The sequence below is a fragment of the Arachis ipaensis genome, chromosome B07, assembly GCF_000816755.2.
Source record: "Arachis ipaensis cultivar K30076 chromosome B07, Araip1.1, whole genome shotgun sequence".
NCBI lineage: Eukaryota > Viridiplantae > Streptophyta > Magnoliopsida > Fabales > Fabaceae > Arachis > Arachis ipaensis.
Window position 1 is genome coordinate 58,985,085 of NC_029791.2, and position 18,354 is coordinate 59,003,438.

At 39.4% G+C, this 18,354-nt stretch overlaps 1 protein-coding gene across 1 annotated transcript; it reads left to right on the top strand.

Annotated features, from left to right (window-relative positions):
- Positions 511–5,508, top strand: LOC107609200 (chlorophyllide a oxygenase, chloroplastic). Its single transcript, XM_016311063.2, has 9 exons — positions 511–709; positions 1,394–1,618; positions 1,987–2,091; positions 2,214–2,489; positions 2,841–2,988; positions 3,192–3,376; positions 3,482–3,594; positions 4,111–4,405; positions 4,907–5,508. Exons 1-9 carry the CDS (start codon positions 635–637, stop codon positions 5,069–5,071), a joined length of 1,587 nt encoding a protein of 528 aa, XP_016166549.1. The 5' UTR covers positions 511–634; the 3' UTR covers positions 5,072–5,508.

Below are 18,354 nucleotides of genomic sequence, written 5' to 3' on the forward strand. Positions count from 1 at the left end.
ATACATTAATTATTTATAATAATAGATGTAGCTAATTTTGTAGTATAAACAATATTTTTGTACATAATATATTGTCATATATATTGCACCAACTTTCATATAAATTGTTATTTTTTCACTAAAAAATTTAGTTCTAAATAAAATAAAATTATAACCGTTAAAAATTCAGACAAAATTACGCTACGATCTCAATACAATCTTTGAAAACCATTTTTGTCATAAACCCAATCTTTAGAGGAATTAAAATGAAGTTTATATAAAAGCTTTTTAAGGAAAAGAAAAATTGAAAAAATACAAAATTCAGAGATAAAGGGACAATAGACTGAGCGCCGAGAGGATAGAGAAGATATCTTTCCAATCCGAGCTGGCAACGTGTGATGGACCCACATTTTCGAGATACTATGAGAGCCCCAAACAGCTGTGTGGACGGAGCTGCTGCCAGATAGAAACCAATGTGGAAACGCACTGCCACGTGGCGCACCGAGGGAGGCAAACTGAGATCGCGCGAAACACCAACCTCTTATCAACAAAACAAAATCCTAGCTCAAAGTTGAATATCGGTCATTAATGTTTCCTTTCGTTTTCTCCTTCTCTTTCTTTCTCTCTCTTTCTGTTTTCTAAGCCTTGCACCGCGATGAACGCCATAGCAACTGCTTCAGCTCTCACTCTGCCAATCTTCTGTAGAACAGCCAAACTTGACAGCAAAAAGGTATGTTTTATTTTATTTTTTGTAATTTGATTTTGAATTTGAATATTTTCTTTTGTTTTGCTACTGGCTTTGTACTTTTTTGGTGCTTGTTCTTGAAAATGAAACTCATCTTTAAAATTTTAAACGACGTGAAGTTAATTTTAGAAGGTTGCATACTAGACAAGTAGAGGGAAACTTGTTGGAGGAGACTAAACTACACAAAGATTCGTGTTAGTTTTTTTATTTTATTTTAATTTTTGGCATGCGATATTGGCGAGAGGTGTGTGTGGTATATGCATTATTTCAATCTTTATTGCTGTCATGTAAAAAGGAAATTTCAAAAAACAAAAAAAAAACAAAAAATAGCATGCTGTACTTGTCGTTTTCCCTGTATTTGCCATTGATTACAATTTTCTGATAGCTTTGGCGAAGAATTAGTTGAGGAATCCAGAAATAGAAAGATTTCAAGTACTTTTACTATTTTCAATGCAATTTTTTTTCTTATGGTTCCTTAATCAGTGCCATTAAGGGCACTAAAAAGATAACAAATAAAAAATAAATGTTATACCTCTGTAGAAGCTCATTTTGCTGCTGTGTATGAGCTATAGAAAGTTTTTATCTCTGTAAATGCTACAGTTTACGGCCTCTTATTTGTAGCTGAGGGAATAAGTAGCTTAAATTTCAGTTGGCATATAAAATTTTCAGGGTTTGAAAGGTAAATTCAGCGTGCTTGCTGTATTCGGAGAAGTAGAAAAGAAGAATGCATGGAGTGCAATCTTTGACGTGGAGGATCCAAGATCAAAAGTCCCACATTATAAAGGAAAGTTTTTGGATGTATATCAAGCCTTAGAAGTGGCAAGATATGATCTTCAGTACTGCGATTGGCGAGCTCGGCAAGATGTGCTTACCATCATGCTCCTCCATGAAAAGGTTCCAGTAGTTCAGTTATATTATTCTATATACTTTAGAACTAGATTAAACCCCCTATTCATCCTCACCAAAAACATGAGGGACAAAGTAGTCTTTTAGTAGTTGAAACCATCGTCCGAGAGAGACAAGTTTGTTACCTTTTTCCAGATAGTGAGAGACAAATTCGTCATTTGAAATTTGTCATTTGAAATCACAAGCTATGGTTTTGTCTTCCTTGTTTTTTGCCAAGGAAGAAATTAAAAGTCTACAGTTTTATTGAAATTTGATGCTTGAAAGGATTATGGCATTTTTTATGTAAATATTGTGAGATTTTGGATAAACCTTGCCATTGGCATGCTGACGGATGTCTCCATAAAATATTGGTGTAGGTAGTGGAAGTTCTTAATCCTCTAGCACGCGAATACAAATCAATTGGCACAATGAAAAAGGAGCTAGCAGAGTTGCAAGATGAATTAGCAGAAGCACACAGACAGGTATAAGATGTTATCAACAATAGAGAGCTTGAAATTTAGATGCCTTTTGAGCATCAATTTGCTAGGATCTTGTCCATTATATATTAATCTGTTATTTGTTTATTGGAAATGAATAAACACAGGTCCATGTATCGGAAGCAAGGGTTTCAACTGCTTTAGAAAAACTAGCTTTCATGGAAGAATTAGTAAATGACAGGCTGCTTCAAAGTAGAAGCACAACAGAAGTTTCCGAGGCATCTTCTTCGCCGAGTACATCTGCCAAATCTTTCAATGAAGAAAAGAAAAGGCTGCCCCGAAAAAGCTTGAATGTATCAGGTCCGGTTCAGTCATTCCATCCCAACTTGAAGAATTTCTGGTATCCTGTTGCTTTCACTACTGACCTAAAACATGATACCATGGTAAGTCCATAAGTTCCATATACACTAAAAACAATTTCATATATTAGGTATATTTTTGTGCGATATATTTCAATCATTAAGCACCATTGGAAACTATAATGATTGATGTCAGAAATCGTCTTTCATCAAATAACAGTAAAGCATTTGGATATATTTCTGTTTATATTTTCCGTTTTCTTTTCAATTTACAAGGGAATTGAACTCGAGTTTTATACTCAAATTTCATCCCATTTAGCTACCGTAGTCTATCCCACTTTGATCTGAATGGGAAGTCTTTCAAGTAGTGTTGTCTATCCCACTCTAATCTGAACGGTAAGTCTTACAAGTAGTGTTGCTTCTTTTCTATGTCAGATCCCTATAGAATGTTTTGAGGAACCATGGGTTATCTTCAGAGGGAAAGATGGGAAACCTGGATGCGTTCAGAATACCTGCGCACACAGATCATGTCCTCTACACCTTGGTTCTGTAAATGAGGGTCGTATCCAATGTCCCTATCATGGTTAGTGGTCACTGAAGAAAAATGAATATTTATGCCATTTCTTTAGGTCACTTGTTGTTCACTAACTTGATTATATCTTAGAAATTATATGCTCTTTTCCTGTTTCGCATAATATATGGGACAAAATATCACATGACATGACCAACCTATTTATGTGCTTTAAAGTTAATGGATTCTTAAATCACATAATGGTTGGATATCAGGTTGGGAGTACACCACCACTGGAAAATGTGAGAAAATGCCATCCACTCGACTGCTTAATGTGAAGATAAAGTCAGTTCCATGTTTCGAAAAAGAGGGTATGATCTGGATTTGGCCCGGCAGTGACCCCCCATCAGCCACACTTCCATCTTTATTACCTCCTCCTGGGTTCCAAGTTCATGCCGAGGTATGATGTCAATTTGATGTATATCCCACTATGTATTGAGATGTAATAAGCAAGAATTCTGATTTTTTAGTTAACAAGACTTGATGTGTCTATCTTATGTGACAGATTGTCATGGAACTTCCAATTGAACATGGGTTACTTTTGGACAACCTTTTGGATCTCGCACATGCCCCATTCACACACACTTCAACCTTTGCTAAGGGATGGAGTGTCCCAAGGTTTGTTTATAATTTATATACCCATACAACTAATAGCAATTGTCAAGAGGTAACAAGTGAACGATAAAAGTGATGAAAGAATCAAAACGGCTTTCCAGGATGTAATAGCTCAACTCATTTCAACAAATAGATCAAGAAACACCTTTCCTTTCTCCAATTTTACTTAGACTCTTTGGTCTCTAGAAAACACTGCTCAAAAAGGGAGGAAAAATATAAAGCGAGTAATATAAAGAAATGAAATTTTCGTCCTTCGCAAGGATCCGATAACTGAGACTAGTTGTTGCTCCTGAAATTATTTAACCTGTATTGTCAATGCTTTCTCTTGGAAACTTCATTGCAATGTGCTGGAGTGTAATTTTTCATGGGTCGAGGCCTTGTTATCTTGTATAGTCAAGATGCCATGCTTCCATACTTGAATTATGGGCAAACTGAGTGGTTAAGCTTTTTAATTATTACTCACCGCTTTTTCTAGTCAAATATATTTCTGAGTCAATTTGTTTTAATTTGAAATTACAGCTTGGTGAAATTTTTGACACCTGGATCTGGTCTGCAAGGGTACTGGGATCCCTATCCAATTGATATGGAATTTCGGCCACCTTGCATGGTTCTATCGACGATTGGAATTTCAAAGCCTGGGAAACTCGAGGGACAAAACACTAGTCAATGCGCCACACATCTGCACCAACTTCATGTCTGCTTACCATCATCAAAACAAAAAACAAGACTACTGTACAGAATGTCGCTGGATTTTGCTCCTTTTCTAAAGCATGTTCCTTTTATGCAATATCTATGGAAGCATTTTGCAGAACAGGTAAGAGTGCTTCTCAAATCTTTAATAGTTAATCATATTTGAGCCAGATAGACAGAATTAATTCCCTAATGGAACAAAAATAGATTTTATCATGGATGTCCTTATACTTTGTGGTATTTAAGGTCCAAAAGGATGCAACAAAAATATGGAACTAGTATGTGGTATTTATGTATGACATTCCAAAACACAATTCTCTGCTTATAAATCACAATTGATCGAATTCCTTTCGGAAAAAAAATTAATAAATTGGTGATTGAATTCTTTTTTTGGGGGAAAAAAAAGGAAAAAGGGAAAAAACTATTGGTTAGAGAAGCATTCATTCCAGGGAAACAAATAGGTTCTTAATTCTTAACTTTTTCGGTTTTCTTCTACACTAATGGACTATGGCTATTTATGTACGCAAGCAATTTACACAATGCATGATTAATTTTTCCATCTACTGTTCTGATTAATCTTAGTTTTAACTTCTGCATGCTGATCTGTTGATATTTCTCATTCAAGGTTTTAAATGAGGATCTACGGTTAGTGCTGGGTCAGCAAGAGCGGATGAACAGTGGTGCAAATGTATGGAATTGGCCGGTATCGTATGACAAGCTTGGGGTAAGGTACAGGATATGGCGAGATGCCGTGGAGCAAGGAGCGAAACAGCTGCCCTTTAGTCGATAGACCTATAATAACAAGTTAAACTAAGCATTATTAATCTAAAAGTCAGGGATGCTTCTTAGATCCACAACATGGATACTTTTTCTCTCTTTTAATGTCAAGGCTCTTGGACAACTCTGCATCAAAAAAGGCCTTTAAGGTGATACTATCGGCTGCTGTCTCCTCCATCAACATCAAAAAGGCCATCCGGGAACTGTTAAAATTGTTCAGAGGTTGTCTTTCTAAAATGGCAGGACTGTGTACCGTTGAGTCTTGACCGACCTTTTCTTTTGGAGTTTTGTACAGTATCAAATCCATTTTTCTCCTCTGATATATCTTCACCATTTCAGATGGTGCCTTTATCTCGCACCCTTTGTTAATAAAGGGTTTGTACTTTGTTGTATGAAACATCATTTTAGTCCAATATTAATTCAGAATACATGATTGTTTTGGGGGCTAAAGAATTTTAATATGGAAAAAAGAGGTGAACTTTACCTGGAAATGGAGTTTTTTGGTGTATATACAGGTGGGTGGACATTGTAGAGATTGCAGTGCAACACACAAGTAATGTGCTGACTTAATAAGCAGCATCCATGATTGACACATGGCGACATCACAAGCAACACGCACCCTGCGTGTTGGACACGTGTCAGGCATGCGGACAACACGCATCCTATGTGTTGGACACGTGGCAGACGCCGGTTGGATGGCTTTGCAACCCGGAACCTGCAAGGTGAGTCTTCTGCCTATAAAACAAGAGCTTGTTATCATTTTACTGCATTGCGAGAGAGGTGTTTTCCTCTGCTGTTGGTGTCATGGAGGGCACTGCAAATATAGTGCTTTACCACAACAGTGAGGTTATACGTAACACGTATGAGGATGCGAGTTTTGCTTGTGAGAGCACATTTGCGTTTGTGGTTCTGTACTCTATAACGTTTGTGGAACTACAGTACGGGCTCTGTCAGAGTGGTGTACAAAACTGACTCCGCACGTTTCGCACAGATAGACCGGCAAGTATATCGGGTCGTCCAAGTAATCCTCAGGTGAGTGAGGGTCGATCCCACGGAGATTGTTAGTTTGAGCAAGCAGTAGATACCTTGCAGATCTTAGTCAGGCGGATAGAAAAAATAGTCACGAGAAAACGCATAAAAACAGATAAATAAATAAAACGTTACTAGATAGGTGTGAAATTAATGGTTTGAGAACGGTTGAGGCTTTGGAGATGCTTCTTCCTTCTGGATAACCTTTTCTCACCATTTACTCCAACTTCTGATTGATTCATTTCTTGGCAGGCTGTATATGATTAACGCCGAGTCAGCGGTCATTAATCTCCTCTGCTTCAGATCAAACGCCGGGTCAGCGGTCATCCAATCTGAATGGGGGGTGAAGCTCTAGTAGTCCATTTTCTTGGTGATCCTACTCAAAACACCACAGACAATGTCAGATCTTCTGGATCAGAGAACGCTACTCCTTGGGTTCTAGCCTATACCACAAATGCCCTAATCGCCCCGCACCTCACCTGAACTGATGTCTCGAGAAGTCCCCAACGAAACCGTGGATTAGCCGTCTAAGAGATGTATAATCAACCTGGTGGTTCAATAATATCCCGTCAAGGACTCGCAAAAACTCATGTGGAATTGGGATGACGGTCAAGTTACACTCCCAATCCATTAGGATGAAAAACGAAGATACATCTTAGAATAGAATCAAGCATAGATTGAAGTAAAACGGTGATATTATTAATTCATGAGAATCAGCAGAGCTTCTAACTTTAACCTTAGGAGGTTAGTGACTCATACTGTACAAAAAAAATAATGAAAAACGTGTAGAGTGGGCAAGAGCTTCTAACAAGGGTGAACTCTTGTCTATATATACTAATATGCTAACTAAGAATTAAAGAAATAAGATACTAGTCTTGTAGTGCAAAAATTCACGTTTTGAGTCCACTTGGTGAGCGTTTAGGCTGAGTTTAGAGTATCTCCACGTGCTAGGACTCCTTAGGGGCATTGAACGCCAGATTGGGACTCCTATTTGAGTGTTGGACGCCAGCTGCTCCCTTTTGGATGTTCAACGCCAGAAAGAGGGTGGAGTACTAGCGTTGAACACCAATTTTGGACCTTCATTTCCAGAGTAAAGTATGGACTATTATATATTTCTGGAAAGCTGATGGTGGGAGGATTACTGTCGGAGTAGAATTTCTCAATGAAATCTGCGTTGGTAGTATAGCTTCTACCCAACAACAATCCCCGAGTATCAAATTTAGAAGGGATTTGGTTGTCACAAGTTCAACCCCAATAGAAATAACCGAAGTATTCAAACGTCGGGTCGTCTCACAAGAAATGGGCAAACATGTGCTTCAACATTGGTTAGAATTCCGGGGTTGTAAGTCGTGAGCAAGAAAATAAATGGGAATCTTAACAAGCAAGCAATCTCACAATGCAAGAAACTAATTCAAATAACTAAGCAAGATATGAGCAATTCCAAATTAACAAAGTAACATCCGATATGATTCTATTCTAAATTAAACAAGTAACTATAACTAAGACAAGTAATCAAGAATTTTGGGTTTTCAAATATGAATAATAAAAGCAACTCTTGGCTAGGCATGGAAATTGGGGTCACCATCCTTGTCTAATAACCATATCTTGACAATTATGAGGAACCAAACTCATTAAGTCTACTTCTATACTTGAAGTACGTCAAATGGTTTGGTCAACATCAACCCATAAGTTCTAACCTCACTACTAATTAACTTAATAGAAGGTTAGCGTCAATGGCTATCAAATTGACTACTAAGGGCTCCCAAATCATCAAATCCATTAGACCCAATAACTCAAGTTTACCCAATTTCCTTAGCCTAGGCCAAGAATAAAGAGAACTACTCTATAATCAAAGTAAACAATTCATCGAACACATGGTAAGCATTAATAAAAGACATGTTCAAATTGCAATCAAATTGAAATCACAAGTACCCACTAACAATTATCAACATACAATCATCCAAACAACACAATTAATCATAGAGATCATCAATGTAACATCAACAAGTCAAGATTCACAACATGCATGAAATGGGTATAAAATGACAATTGACAAGAATTCATAAAACTATCACAAGATCTAAGCAAAATTATACTAAGGAATTCAAATTAAACTATCAAAACTAGTAATTAACAAGATCCAATTCAGAATTCAACAAGGGAAGATCAAATTAAAACTAGATTTAGAGAGGAACAAGGATTTCTCTCTCTAGAAGAGCAAAAGAACCAAAAATTAGCTAAAAATTGTGTCTTAGTGTAAAATGATTGATCCTCCGTTTCTCCCTAGCATCCTTGGGTCTTTTCCATGCAGAAACAGCTTGAATTTGGACCTGATGAGCCTCAGAAATCGCCAGGCACGATTTCATTTAATGAGGTCACCTGCAGCTTCCCGCGCGTGCGCGCCAAGTGCGCGTGCGCGTCGATAGGAATCCTCTGATCCGTGCGGATGCGTCCATCCTTGCGCGCCGCTTCCAGCCATCCTCATCCACGCGTGCGCGTGGAGTGCGCGTGCGCGCCAATGCTGATTTTTCCAAAATTCAAATCTTCATGTTCCTCCCTTTTGTGCATGCTTTCTTTATTTCTTCTAGGCCATTCCTATCATATAATTTCTGAAATCACTCAATAAATATATCACGGCATCGAATGGCAGTAGAAGAGGATTAAAATATGATAATTTTAAAGCAAAATAAGCATGTTTTTCATCATGAAGCAATATTAGGAGGAGAACACAAAATCGTGCATTTCTTGTGAATAAGTGCGAGAAATATTGACAAAACTCCTTAAATTCTACACAATATAAACTATAAAATTGGGGTTTATCAAATCTCCCCACACTTAAACCAAGCATGTCCTCATGCTTAGAATAAAAAGACTAAAGATCATGGTGAGAAAGGGTTTATGAAATGCAAACTACCTAAGTGAATCCATGCAACTAATGTAAAATCATTTACCTACTTGGTCAAGGGTAAATCTATCCTCCAAGAACATATATAAGCATATAGGGTGAAAATAGTATGCAGCTCATGAATCCTACCAAATTGAACATCACTAAGGAGTGCATATAACTTGCTAGATGAACGCTTGTGAAAGCCGGGAACAAAGAATTGAGCATCGAACCCTCACTGGAAGTGTATCCGCCGCTCAAGTGTATAGGGTTCGTCACTCAATCCTCTCCTAATCATGCTTTCCAAGATTTGGCTTTCATCTAACAATCAACAATTACTTAATGCATGCTTACAAGTATCATGAGGTCTTATTCATGGGTTGTAATGGGGCTAGGGTGAAGGTAAGGATGTATATGGCCAAGTGAGCTTAAAATTTGAGTCCTTGATTAACATAGGATCTCACTAGACATATAGAAAAACCTATACAGCTATAATACATTACCTAGCTACCCTTGAGTTTTACTTTTTGCATACTCATGCATTCTTTTCAATTCCCATTTCATATGCATTGTTTTTGTTACTTTGTCTTGGGGTTTCTTTGTCCCCTTTTATTGCTTTGTTTGTTAGTTTTTTTTTATCCCTTTTTCTTGGGGCTTTATGTACAAAAGTTTCAATGCATATAGTTCAATCATTCAATACATGAGCATGTTCCCAAATTCTAGAATTTCAACTACACTACAATTACACACCTATATATCTACCCAAATTTTCCAAGTATACTCTCCTAATTGAATGATACACATCCTAACCTACCTAAGCTAATCAAGGATCCAAATTTAGGGACATTCATGGTTTTTCGCTTAGGATTGTTAATATGCTCTATTTAAGAACAAAAAGGGTTTATCATGGGTTCAAAATTGGTTAGCAATGGTAGATAAAAGGGTTAAGGCCATTTGGAAAAAGTGACTATTGAAATGATGGTCTCAATCATGTAAATGCATTCATACACAAAGTAATGGACATATAGAATCAGACAAAGTAAGGATCACAATCATAGAGAGAGATATGCACACAAGAATGAAAATTAATGGTTAGAAGATGTAACCATGCAATAGGCTCAAAACTTACATGCTTGTGTTCTTAGCTCAATCACTATGTTCCAAAATACATTCTTAAAGCAAGTTTACTGCAAGAAATTTTTCAAAATTTGGTAGGGTACCCCAAAACACAGTTTCTTGGGAAAGAATTATTGTTTTGACCAAGCAACTCTATAGAAACTAACTATCATGCAAGGAGTATTTACAAGCAAAACTAACTACACATGCAATGTACTAACAATGTACTAACTACTAAGTAAAAGATAAATCCATGGGTATTGAAAGGAGGAGATTGTTACCTATGGAGATCGGTCGAACGACCTCCCTACACTTAGAATTTAGCACGATCCTCCGTGCTACGAACAATAGGCAAAGGGTAGTCGGGACCGGAACCGTCACTATCCTCTCCTTCAGAGCTCTCATCACTTGGGTTTGAGGTGGATGTGAATATTTTGGGTTCCTCCATGCTAGGGGTAACACAACAGAGAAGCTTCTTGATGTAAGTATATTAGCGTTGATTGCACTGCTCATATCTATCAAGCTTCCGGTGTAGATCTTCTATCCTTTGAAGTGTGGATCTTTGTCGTGGTGGTGATGATGAAGTGGAAGAAATAGTAGATGGGAAGGCTATGTCAAGACTTGGGTTGTTCACGGGAAGATGTAAGTATTTTTCACTTGGGACCACATCGTCCTTAGCCGGAACTATAATCTTTCTGTCCTTGGCTTCCCAAGGAACACTCGCAGCAGCAACTAAATCAGATACCAATGCTGAAAATGGCAAATTATCCCGGGTGTGGACTTGACTCATTGCTTGCTTGACAAGAAACAGAATGTTCACCGGCCTCTCCGTGAGAACACACCAAACAAGCAAGGTGAGATCCACCGTATCACTTGGTAATGGTAGGACATTAAGCACTTGCTGAATAGCCTCTTCTGAAACCGAGACTTACTTCCGGCGCATGTATACCGATTGAAGAGAGGAGAGATGGTAGTTAGTGTAGAATTTTTCCACCCAAGAGAGGTTGATCTCCCTTGGTTTTCTCAAAAGAAACTCCCATCCTCGCCGTTCAATGCGGGGTAGAATACAAGGAGCAACCTTGTCCGCGCTGGGCAAGTAGATGCTCAGGATGATAGTTCCGTACAGCTATGGTGGGAAACATAAGTTCACAGAAGCGGTTGGGAAACCTTGAAGAATCTTTTGCCGGTTTGCTCTTTTCATTCTCATCAATAGGAGTGGGTGTCTTCGCCTTCTTAGTTAGGGGTCTGGCTCCCAAAGAAGAGTGCACCTTAGAAGTTGATCTTTGGGGTGTCTTTTTTGCGGCCGGTTTCCTTGGAGCTTTCGCCTTGCCTTTCTTGGTGGCCATCCTGAGAAAGGAAGGGAAATAAGAAAACATTAAACCTAAAGAATCATTTTAACAAAAACATGCAAATGAAAGGTAGTGCCCAAAAGGAGCATTGCAATAATCTAGTCATAAAGACATGGGTCATAACACTTGGCATGGGATGCAAGAGGAAGTGAAGCATGCAAAATGGCATGAGAAGTATAGTCTCAAGCATCCATAACAAAGAGCAAGTCATGTTCAATGAGTATCTAATCAACAAGCAAAGTGGACTCAATGCGTATAGAAGACAACAAGTGAATGAGGAGAAGCACACAATTGAAAGTACATTATTAAAAGAAATCAAAATGGCATTCATGCATTTCCTCGAACACTTGGCGTGCAATTATCAAGCAAAGAGAAATTATAAGATACTCAATCAATTTAAAGCCCAAAATGAGACAACAATCATCACATAAACATCACATATTGGCAAAGATAAGGAAAAAAATGACAAAAGATCTATTAAAGAAATTAAACTCAAATTCAACATCCATAAAAAAATTAAGGAAAAGAAAAAGTAAGCAAACAAAAGTAAGGAATATCATCATGCAACTAAAAGAGAAACTAAGTAAAGCAACAAGAAGAATCTAACTAGAAGAAGAAATAATGCAAAGAAAATAATAGATGAGATATGGAGGAAGTAGAACCTTGAGAAGTATAAAAGAACAAGGTTGAATTTTCTTTTGTGAATATGAGAAAGAAATAGGAGAGATATAGTGCCACCGGAAGAGGTGGTCGTCGCCGGTGAGTGGCCGGAGACAGTGGTGGTGGATTGTGGAAGGAGAAGAAGAAAGGAGAAGTGATGGAGAAGGAAGAAGGAGAAAGAAGATATGAAAAGAGGTGAGAAAGGGGAACAGAACAAGGCGCGAGGCTTTAAAACTGATTCGCGCAACCGGCGCGCGCGCGCACAGTGCGATGGCGCGTCGGTGAGATGTTGGCAAGGGATGCGTGCGCGTCAGTGGCGCGCACGCGCGAGGTCTGTTGTGCCCCTGGCACAAGGTTGGCATGGGTCTCTGGAATTTGTACCAGAGTTGGTGAGTGGCGCAGGCGCGCGGACGCGCACAGTGCGCAAGCGCGTGCTTGAGTCAGTTGGCAACGGGCGCGGACGCGCGCAGTGCGCGGACGCGTCGATGTGGGCATAAGTGTGGCATAAGTGTGGCATAACTCTCTGGTTTTTGTACCAGGGAGTCCACATAGCGCCATCGGTGCGCGCGCGCACAGTGCGCTTGTGCGTCGATGGATGAATTACAAAGGTACGCGTAGGCGGCAAGTACGCGGACGCGTGAGTGCCTGGCGTGAGATGGGCATGAAGTGGGCATGACTCTTGGGTTTTTGGCTCAAGAGTAGGAAGTGCACCACCGGCGCGCGCGCGCACAGTGCACTGGCGCGTCGGTGCCCATTTTTCCTTTTTCTCTTCTCTTTTTTTTTCCAGCATAACAAGACCTATTCTAACACATTCTTGGTAGGTGCTTAAGCTAGTAGTCAAAGAGAATACTTCACAATTTCATGCATTATCCAAAACATAGCATTCTCTTTACTTTAACAATCCATCCATACCAAAATGATGAAAACTATATGAACATCCTATCTATTCACATGAAGAACAAAACTAGCATTCCTATGCAATCAATCAATCATCAAGAAATCACAAAATTCACAAGAATTTAGGGTTACAAACTAGATGGTATACACAAGGAAGATCTTACCACGGTGGGGTGCCTCCCACCAAGCACTTTTCTTTAACGTCCTTAAGTTGGACGGTCCTTTTCTTAAGCTTCCTCTCTCCTTGGTGCATCCTCGAATAGGAACACCTCTAGCTCTTTTGGGGGCTTGTAGCCATGATATTTCTTCACTCCATGTCCATTCACTTTAAAAGTTGCTTCACTCTTGGGATCAAACAACTCCACCACTCCATAGGGCTTTATCTCCTTCACCTTGAAAGGTCCTTCCCATCTAGAACGGAGCTTGCCAGGCATGAATCGAAGCCTCGAGTTGTAGAGGAGAACCTCATCACCTTCTTGAAAGTTCTTCTTCCGGATGTGATGGTCATGAAATGCTTTAGTCTTTTCTTGGTAGATCCGGGCATTCTCATATGACTCGTTCCTCAAACACTCAAGCTCCTCTAGTTGTAACTTCCTGGCTTCACCCGCCTTGGCTAAATCTATGTTGCACTGCTTTACCGCCCAATAGGCTCGATGCTCAATCTCCACCGGAAGGTGGCATGCCTTACCATAGACGATTCGGAAGGGACTCATCCCTATCGGAGTTTTGTAGGCCGTTCTATACGCCCATAGTGCATCTTCTAACCGGAGGCTCCAATCCTTTCTTTGTGGATTGACCACTTTCTCCAAAATCCTCTTAATTTCCCGGTTGGACACTTCCGCTTATCCATTTGTTTGCGGATGATAAGCAGTAGCAACCTTATGCGACACTCCATAGCGTTTGAGCAATGCCTCTACCTTCCTGTTACAAAAGTAGGATCCTTGGTCGCTTACGATTGCTCGTGGCGACCCATAACGGCATACAATGTTATTCCTAATAAAAGAAACAACGGTATTGGCGTCGTCAAAGCGAGTAGGTATGGCCTCTACCCCTTTGGCACGTAGTCAACCGCTAACAGAATATACAGATACCCACTAGAGTTGGAAAACGGTCCCATAAAGTTAATGCCCCATACATCAAATATCTCACAGAACAACATAGGTTGCTGAGGTATTTCATCCTGTTGGGATGTGTTTCCCGACTTCTGACATTGATGGCAAGACATACATAACCGGTTAGCATCCTTGAATAAGGTTGGCCACCAGAATCCACAATCCAACACCTTTTTAGCGGTCCTTTGTGGGCCAAAGTGGCCACCACATTCGGACGAATGGCAAGCTTCAAGAATGGGTTGGATTTCAGACTTCGGGATACATCTTCGAATTATTTGGTCCACGCCCCTCTTCCACAAGTGGGGGTCATCCCAAATATAGTATTTGAAATCACTCCTCAACTTGTCCCTTTGGTTTTTCGAAAAATTGGGAGGGAAGATTTTCGCAACCAAGTAGTTCGCCATTGGGACAAACCAAGGAAAGCTATCCGACACAGCATGCAAACTATCCAATGGAAATGAGTCATTGATCGAAAATGGATCAAATTTCAAATTTTCAATGCGGCTTAAATGATCCACAACCAGGTTTTGAGATCTACTCCGGTCCCTAATCTCAATGTCAAATTCTTGCAAAAGCAAGATCCAACGTATGAGTCTAGGCTTTGACTCATTCTTTGTCAATAAGTACTTTAAAGCTGCATGATCCGTGTATACCACTATCTTTGATCCTAGCAAATAAGATCTGAATTTATCTAAAGCATGAGCAATAGCTAGGAGTTCTTTTTCAGTAATGGTATAGTTGGATTGTGCTGCATCCAGTGTTTTAGAAAAGTAAGCAATGACATAAGGGAGTTTACCATCGCGCTGTGCAAGCACGGCGCCTACAGCATGGTTTGACGCATCGCACATTATCTCAAATGGCAACGTCCAGTTGGGGCCTTGCACAATCGGTGCCGTGGTAAGAACTCTCCTTAGCTCTTCAAAAGCTTTCACACATTCGCTGTCAAACTCAAAATCCACATCTTTTTGGAGTAGGTACGATAATGGCAAAGCAATCTTGCTGAAATCTTTGATAAAGCGCCTATAGAATCCTGCATGTCCCAAAAACGAGCGGACCTCCCTCACAGATGAGGGGTGAGGTAAAGTGGTGATAACATCGACCTTGGCCGGGTCTACAGAAATGCCTTCATGAGATACTACATGTCCTAACACTATACCTTGTCGTACCCTGAAGTGATATTTTTTAAAATTTAAGACAAGGTTAGTGTCAACACATCTAGCTAAGACCTTGGCCAAGTTCCCTAGGCAACAATCAAATAAAGTACCATAAACGCCGAAGTCATCCATAAAGACTTCCAGACAATTCTCCATTAGATCGGAGAAGACACTCGTCATGTACCGCTGAAAAGTAGCGGGTGCATTACATAGTCCAAGTGGCATCCTTTTATAGGCAAAGGTGCCAAACGGACAAGTAAACGTGGTCTTCTCCTGATCTTCAGGAGAAATATGAATCTGGAAGTAGCCAGTAAATCCATCAAGAAAGCAGTAGTGAGATTTACCCGCCAAACGGTCTAACATCTAATTGATGAAGGGCAAGGGGTAGTGGTCCTTTCGTGTAGCGGCGTTAAATCTTCTGTAATCAATACACACTCGCCACGCATTTTGTACTCTTTTAGTGACCATTTCACCGTCGTCCTTTTTGACCGTCATGATGCCCGACTTCTTGGGAACAATCTGGACCAGGCTCACCCACTCACTGTCGGAGATTGGGTATATGATACCCGCATCCAATAATCTGGTGACCTCTTTCTTCACTACATCGAGGATGGTCGGGTTGAGCCTCTTTTGCGGTTGCCTAACCAGCCTAGCTCCATCTTGGAGAAATATCCTATGCATGTACTTGCGGGGGTCAATTCCCACAATATCCGCTAGGCTCCATCCTATTGCTTTCTTGTACTTTCTTAGAACATCTAGGAGCTTTTCTTCTTCTTCACTTGAAAGCTCACGAGCAATAATGACCGAAAACCTTTGGTCGTCCTCTAAGAAAGCATACTTCAAATGAGATGGAAGGGGCTTCAGTTCACTTTTTGCCTCAAGCTGAGGTTCTGAAGAACGAAACTCTCGCGCGATCTAAAAATTTCACAATAAATTCACGTTGTAAGTATAGCTTCTAGACCGACAAGAATTCCTTTCTTACAAATGTTTTGGTTGTCACAAGTAACAAACCCCTTAAAATTAATAACCAAAGTATTTAAACCTCGGGTCGTCTTCTCAAGGAATTGCAGGGAAGCATAATTTATTATTGGTTATGCAAAGGTATATTTTTGGGGTTTTTTAAAAGGTTTGAATAAGGAAATAAATTGCTAAGAAAAATAAATTAATAATTAATAAAACTCTTGGCAAGGTATGAGAATTGAAAGTTCTATCCTAGTTATCCTTATCAGGAGTGATGAGAATTGGATTTTAATCCCACTTAGTTAAGTCAAGTGGACTAATTAATTTAATCCTTAAGTCCTAGTCAATCCCTGTGGGAAGACTAGCTTCAGAGCGACCCAAATCAATCAGTAATCTGCCAATTTCAATCACTGCTGAGTTTGACAACTCAAGTATTACCAATTACTTAACCAAAGCCAAAAAGAAGAAAATATGTAAATTAAATTAAAAGCATCCATGACATAAATAACATAAAATAATCTTATATATGAAATACCTCAAATTATATTAAATAAAACATTCAAATCTTAACATGGAAAATTCATAAGCCAGATTAGGAACATTAACAAGTAAAAGTATTGGAATAAATAAAAGTAGAAAATATATTAAAGGAATATTGAACCTGTGATTTGAAGGAAAGTAATCATAAAATTAAGAGAAATCATAATCCTAATCCTAAGAGAGAAGAGAGAACCTCTCTCTCTAAAAACTACATCTAAAACTAAAAATTATGAATTATGAGCTGATTCTTATGAATGAATGGATTTTCCCACTTTATAGCTTCTAATCTGTGTTTTCTGGGCCAAAAACTGGGTCGAAAACAGCCCAGAAATTGCTGGAGAAGAAATCTGCCACGCTGATTTTCGTCGCTGCGACGCGTCCGCGTAGAACACGCGTTCACGTCGCCTAGCGGTATGGCTACTATGGCAAATTATATATCAAATTGAAGCCCCGGATGTTAGCTTTCCAACGCAACTAGGACCGCCTCATTTGGATCTCTGCAGCTCAAGTTATGACCGTTTTAGTGCGAGAGGGTCAGGCTGACAGCTTTGCAGTTCCTTCAACTTCTTGTATTCCTTCCACTTTTGCATGCTTCCTTTCCATCCTCCAAGCCATTCCTGCCCTGTAATCTCTAAAAACAATTAATACACATATCATGGCATCGAATGGTATAAAGGGAGAATTAATATTAATGAAATTAAGGTCAAAGGAGCACGTTTTCAATCATAGCACAAAATCGGGAAGGAAAATATAAAACATGCGATTTCTATGAATAAGCGTGAGAATAATGTATGAAAAACCACTCAATTTAGCACAATATAAACCATAAAATAGTGGTTTATCAGGTTCCTTTTCATCAAGCTCATGGAGTTCATTCTTGACAACTTTCTCATGTTCATCCTCTTGGTCATCCGTCTCCTCAACAATAGGGTAGCACAACTTGTTGTGGTCTTCTTCTTGCACTTTCGCTATCACTTCATCAATTACATCACATCGGAGCACGGAATATTCTTCGGGAGAATGTTTCATGGCTTCTTCTAAATTGAACTTGATAGTTTTGTCTCCAACCTCAAAGGAATATGTGCCGGTGAAGGCATTTTACTTGAATTTAGAGGTCTTGAGGAAGGGTCTACCAAGTAGAATGGAGGATAAGCTTCTATTTTCTGTTGGAGGCATTTCAAGGATGTAAAATTCAACCAGAAAAACCAAATCCTTGATCGCCACAAGTACATCTTCCGCTATTTCCATCACCGTGATCACACTTTTATCGGCTAAGGCAAACCTCGCCGCCGACTTTTTTAATGGAGCTAAATTCAACCGCACATAGATAGAAAGCGGCATGATGCTTACACAAGCTCCTAAGTCACACATGCAATCATGAAAAGTGTGTCTACCAATACAACAAGACACCAAACAAGGTCCAGGGTCACCACATTTCTTTGGAATAGGTTCCATCAAGGAAGAAATTGAACTACCCAATGATAATGTCTCCAATTCTCCTATCCTATCTTTGTGTGTACACAAGTCTTTCGAAAATTTTGCATACTTTGGAATTTGTTGAATAGCATCAAGAAGTGGTATGGTTACCTCAACCT